Here is a 6,247-nt window from a genome sequence, read left to right as displayed (position 1 = left end):
CTCATATCTCGTTTGGATCCATTGAAGTATATCTTTCAGAAGCCTATGCCCACAGAGAGGCTTGCAAAGTGGCAGATCCTGCTCACAGAGTTTGACATTGTCTACGTGACTCGAGCTGCAATGAAAGCACAGGCCTTGGCGGACCATTTGGCCGAGAATCCGGTTGGTGAAGATTATGAACCTTTGAAAACTTATTTTCCCGATGAAGAAGTGATGCACATTGATGAGTTGGAACAAGTTGAGAAGCCGGGATGAAAACTTTTCTTTGATGGGGCTGCAAACATGAAGGGCGTGGGGATAGGAGCGGTACTTATTTCTAAAATAGGGCAACACTACCCTATCACGGCTCAGGTTCGTTTTTACTGTACCAACAACATGGCTGAGTACGAGGCATGCATTCTGAGTTTGAGGTTAGATGTGGATATGGGTGTCCAGGAAGTCTTGGTCTTGGGTGACTCGGACCTTCTGGTGCACCAGATTCAGGGAGAATGAGAAACACGGGATTTGAAACTCATACCGGACAGACTATGTTTGCATGATCTTTGCCAACGGTTCCAATCAATAGAGTTTAGGCATATTTCGAGGATTCATAATGAGGTCGTTGATGCTTTGGCTACTCTGACATCAATGCTACATCATCCAGATAAGGCTTATGTAGACCCGTTGCATATTCAGGTCCGTGATCAGCATGCCTATTGTAACATGGTGGAAGAAGAACTCGATAGAGAACTGTGGTTCCACGATATCAAGGAATACATTCGGATGAGGGTATATCCAGTACAAGCTACAGGTGATCAGAAGAGAACGATTCGTCGTTTGGCAAGCGGATTTTTCTTCAGCGGAGGGGTTCTATACAAAAGGACTCATGACCTTGGATTGCTAAGATGTATAGATGCTAGGCAGGCCACAACTATTATGACTGAAGTGCATTATGGAGTCTGTGGACCGCACATGAATGGGTATGTGTTGGAAAAGAAGATTCTCCGAGCAGGTTATTATTAGCTCACTATTGAGCGAGATTGTATCAGTTTCGTGCGTAAATGTCATCAATGCCAAGTGCACGGAGATTTGATTCATTCTCCACCATCTGAATTACACATGATGTCTGCACCGTGGCCCTTTGTTGCTTGGGGAATGGATGTCATTGGACCAATCGAGCCAGCAGCGTCCAACAGGCACAGGTTTATTCTGGTGGCCATCGATTATTTCACCAAGTGGGTAGAGGCTAAAACATTCAAGTCGGTAACCAAGAAGGCGGTGGTTGATTTTGTGCACTCAAATATCATTTGCTGGTTCGGGATACCGAAGGTGATCATTACAGACAATGGGGCTAGTCTCAATAGTCATCTGATGAAAGAGGTATGTCAGCAGTTCAAGATTACACATCGCAATTCTACCCCTTACCGCCCTAAGGCAAATGGAGCAGTCGAGGCGGCCAACAAGAATATAAATAAGATACTTCGAAAAATGGTGGAAGGTTCTAGGCAGTGGCATGAAAAGCTGCGTTTACATTGCTGGGTTATCGCACTACTGTCCGTACTTTAGTAAGGGCCACTCCTTATTTGTTGGTGTATGGCACGGAGGCAGCAATACCCGTAGAAATTGAAATCCCATCCCTTCGGATTGTCGCTAAGGCAGAAATTGATGAGGTAGAAATTGGTTAAAACCCACTTGGAGCAATTAAGTCTGATTGATGAAAAGAGATTGGCAGCAGTATGTCACAGCCAATTGTACCAACAGAGAATGGCGAGAGCATATAACAAGAAGGTACATCCGCGGAAGTTCGAAGTGGGTCAGTTAGTGTTGAGACGTATCTTGCTCATCAGGCTGAAGCAAAAGGAAAGATTGCCCCAAACTGGCAGGGGCCATTTGTTGTAACTAGAGTGATGTCCAATGACGCGTTATATTTGACAGATGTAGAAGGGAAATGTGTAGAAATGGCTATCAATTCTGATGCAGTCAAAGATACTATGTATGATTGTGATTGATTGTACTTGTTTGTATTTGACATATTTTGAAGATTGAAATGACGAAGGCGTTTTGATCTACTATCTAAACACTTTATCCCTCGTCACCCCTTTTGAGTCTTATTTATTTTCTTTCATATCCCTCTTCGGAATCAGTAGCGAATATCAGGAACACAAGCGTGAAAGATAAGAAAAGGAAGAAAAGAAAAAGAGAAAGAAAAGGAAAGAGAAAGAAAAGAATGAAAAAAAAGAAGAAGAAAAGAGATAAAAGAAAAAAAAGAGAAAAGCAAAAGAGAAAAAAAAGAAGAAAGAGAAAAAGAAAAATTACAACAACAAAGTAATTTCTACGACATGAACTACGTTCGACCTGATTCCTTTTAAGGATACGTAGGCAGACTCACGGTTCGGTCTCGTCAAAACAAAAATCCAAAAATCCTCATGCAAGAAACTGGGGCAGAAGTTGTGGTTGTTGTGAGAAACCTGATTCCGAAAGTTGTAACTCTAACCCATTTGAATTGTTTTGAGTCTTTTATACCTTTTCTTTCTAACCCCATCTAAAAGCCCACATTACGGTCCAAATAAAGACCTTCTGATCAGTTTTCAAGAAATGCCAAGTCATGCAGGTAAAGGTAATTCATGTCAGGGGCAACACTCTAGTTCAAGCAAGGAAAAGAAATAAAAATGAGAGAGTCTTATTGGTAAAAATCCTCGCGGGCACCGTAAGGCGACGAGAACTGAGAGAAATAAAAATGAGAGAGTCTTATTGGTGAAAACCATCACGGGAACCGTAAGGCGAAGGTGAGTTGAGAGATGAACGAATGAAGGAGGTCTGCTAGTGAAAACCTTTCAAGGCACTGCAGCATGAACACGTTCAGGATTTGGGTGAAGAACTCAGGTTATGGAAATTCTGGGGCAACAAAGTACGACAACTGAAAGTTGATTGGTTGGACAGATTGGGCTGATTAATCTGAAATGCATGTCATGATCATTGGTACCAGCTGTTCCACTCAGAAAAGTTTCTTTTTCTTTTTTCCCTTGTAGCAGTCATCTGGTTTTGGATTCTTCTTATCCTTAACCCGCAAAGTCATTGCATTTCATTTTCTTTTGGGTTTATTTATCTAAGATGTTTCAATGTCAGTCCTGTCCAAAGCAAGTGAAAAAGGATTTCAAAGCTCACTACCACTTCCAAATTGCAAAGCATAGCATGGTCAGAGCATACTAAGGATAACATGATGCAAAGGGGGGTACAAGGAATCACCGGAAATTTTATCGGTGGAATGGTTTGGTGATGTCATGGGAGATGCAAAGGTTCAGATAAAGAGGTCAGAGGTAAAACAACAGCATGGGTATAGAACACTCGGCTCGTCAAAGGTCATGGGGTTTGAAATTCAGTCAGAAAGTCAAAGCGGTTCAGGGCCAGTTCGGGGAAGCCACTCAGAACAAAACAATGCAGCGGAAAGATCTTCAGCAAGAATGCCATTAGCTAACCACCATTTTAAACTGACCAAATTTTTTTTGATTAAAACAGTGGCGGAAAATTCGTTTGTTCCGGAGGAACTCTCTATAAGGGAAAAGCAAGCACTAATCAGGTTTGACCGTAAACTTTCAGGACCCTCCTGGAAAATGTGGCTTAGTTAAAATTCAAAACAATCATGAGTAGCATAATTTAGCATAAATGTAGCCCAAAGGAATATAAGTTGGTTTCAATGTTTGCATGTTTAAAATAGGATTCAATTAGGAGTTTTTCAGGACCTTCCTGGATAATAGGATGTAGTTTGAAACCCTCTTAGATAACAGGACTTAGCGGAAGTAATGCCTTTAGAAGATACAGCTTAGATCTATAATTGTTAATCGTCAGGACCTCCCTAGATAATAGGACTTAGCTTTCAAATCCTTAGTAACAGTTGGTAGAATGATTTAGTTTAACACTCACCCATGTGCCCTGCTACCAAACTGGGGCAGGAAATTTTCTTTGTTTTATCTGTTTTGCTAAAGTCAGGAGCCCGCCTGGAGAGCAGGGAATACATTTCAAGTTGAAGTCAGGAGCCCGCCTGGGGAGCAGGGAATACTTTCAAATACAGCAGTCAGGAGCCCGCCTGGAGAGCAGGGAATACTTTCAAGCGTAGCAGTCAGGAGCCCGCCTGGGGAACAAGGGAGTAAAATTTAAGTTTTAGCTTTCAAATTCTTTGTTTTGTCTATTTTGAAGTCAGGAGCCCGCCTGGAGAGCAGGGAGTACTTTCAAGTTGAAGTGAGGAGCCCGCCTGGAAAGCAGGGAATACTTTCAAGTTTAGCAATCAGGAGCCCGCCTGGAGAACAAGGGAGTACAATTCAAGTTTTGGTTTTCAAAATTCTTATTGATATTCAGTAATGTGATTCGTTTTACACTTATACATAGGCCCACATACCCAAACTGGGGCAGAAAATTTTCTTTGTTTTTGTCTATTTTGCTAAAGTCAGGAGCCCGCCTGAATAGCATGGGAATACATTCACATTTTGAAGTCAGGAGCCCGCCTGGATAGCATGGGAATACATTCACGTTTTGAAGTCAGGAGCCCACCTGGATAGCATGGGGATACATTCACGTTTTGAAGTCAGGAGCCCGCCTGGATAGCATGGGAATACATTCAAGTTCAGCGATCAGGAGCCCGCCTGGAGAGCATGGGAAGACATATCAGTTCAGCAGTCAGGCACCCGCCTGAAGAAGGGAAAAACATCTCAACTTACAATTCAAGGTGGTAACAAATGGATGTCACCGAGAGAATAGAGGACAACAAGGCAACAAGAACTACAAGATCAAGTTTGAAGATATAGATAGGACTTTTGTAATCCATAGATCATAGTCTAGTCTAACTTCTTGTTTTATTTTGACATGGTGTAGTAAGGGGGTTCAGTAAGCAGCAGCAACAACATCAGCAACAGTGAAATCACAGCTTCATGGTAGTCCCAGCTACCAAAAATTCCCGAACTACACTGACCTGATTCCTTTTTAGCCAAGGATATGTAGGCAACCTCGGAAGCAGGTGCAGTCAAATCTTTCAAAAATGCTTCCCACGGAGTATTCAAACGGGCAAAAATCGCTCGTATCCGCTCACTTTATCTTTGCACGAAAACTCTTCGTGTTTCCGAGCAAAGAGGGGCAGCTGTGAGCACGTGATTTTTACCCTACATGAATTACTCCCATAAATTCAAAACAAAATATTTTCGTTTCATTATTTGCAATTTTTGTGGACTTTGTGGCATTTTCTGTTAATTGTTTACATTTGTCTGTGCATTTTTATTTTTGTTTAATTAACGAAAAATACAAAATATATCGCATTTGCATTTAGGATTTAACTTTGCATTTTTGAATTAAGTAGTAAATTAGTTATTTTATAATAATTGAAAAATCACAAAAATAGTTTAATTTGCACGCTTTAATTTGAATTTTGATTTTGAGTAATTTTATTTTAATTAATTGTGATAATCTTTATTTAGGTCTAATTAGGGGTTTTCAGGTTAATTAGGTTCTAGGATTTAATTTAGATTTTAATTTAATTTTTTTTAAAAAAAAAAGAAGAAGAAAAGAATTATTTTGAAATAAGAAAAGGGAATTGAAAAGTTAGAAAGTGGGTTGTCTTGTTTTAACTTGTCCAAGCCCAAAATGAACTCCCTCACCCCAGCCCAATTACGCCATACCCACGCCCCAAACCCGCCTGCAACCCGACTCGTTCCCCAAATAATCTATTAAACCTAAAAGAAACGGATGAGCCCTAAGTCCCAAATCGACGCATACTGTGCTTCTTCTCCATCGCTCTCACTCGAACCAAGCCCCAAATTCAGTCCATATTCGGGCAAGTGAATCCCAAATCTCACCTCACGCATTCCCCCTCTGTCCTCGTCACCAATGTAATGGTTTCTGACGAATAAAAGATTCCTTTTAGATATTTTTTGCGCATCGTTTAGCTCCTGATCGATTGGCTAGATATATGGGGGTCGTGGATGGATGAAAATCAATCCCCGTCCTCCATCTGTCCCGAAAATTATTCATAGAAGGAGATTTGTAGAGATTTTCGGGGGGTGTCGAAGGTTCGAGAAAAATCAAGAGGGTCTATATAAGGTGAGCTTTTCTCTTCTGAGAAAGGGAATTTTTTGGAGGAAAAGTTCTAGGTTTCTTTGCATTTTTTACATTGGTATTGCATTTCAAAAAAACAAAAAATACAAAAAATAGCTTGTGTTTGATTTTTACTCAAGTTTTGTTTCAGAAGAAATCAGAAAATCACCAAAAGATTTCAACATTTGTT

The 6,247-nt window shown here is 40.7% G+C and overlaps 1 protein-coding gene across 1 annotated transcript; it reads left to right on the top strand.

Moving 5' to 3' along the window:
• Positions 1–627: 627 nt before the first annotated feature.
• Positions 628–1,002, top strand: LOC138876367 (uncharacterized). Its single transcript, XM_070155280.1, has one exon. The coding sequence runs from the start codon at positions 628–630 to the stop codon at positions 1,000–1,002; it is 375 nt and encodes a 124-aa protein (XP_070011381.1).
• Positions 1,003–6,247: the final 5,245 nt, after the last annotated feature.

Source organism: Nicotiana sylvestris, chromosome 8, assembly GCF_000393655.2.
Source record: "Nicotiana sylvestris chromosome 8, ASM39365v2, whole genome shotgun sequence".
NCBI classification, from domain to species: Eukaryota; Viridiplantae; Streptophyta; class Magnoliopsida; order Solanales; family Solanaceae; genus Nicotiana; species Nicotiana sylvestris.
This window is presented reverse-complemented; position numbering and strand designations above follow the sequence as displayed.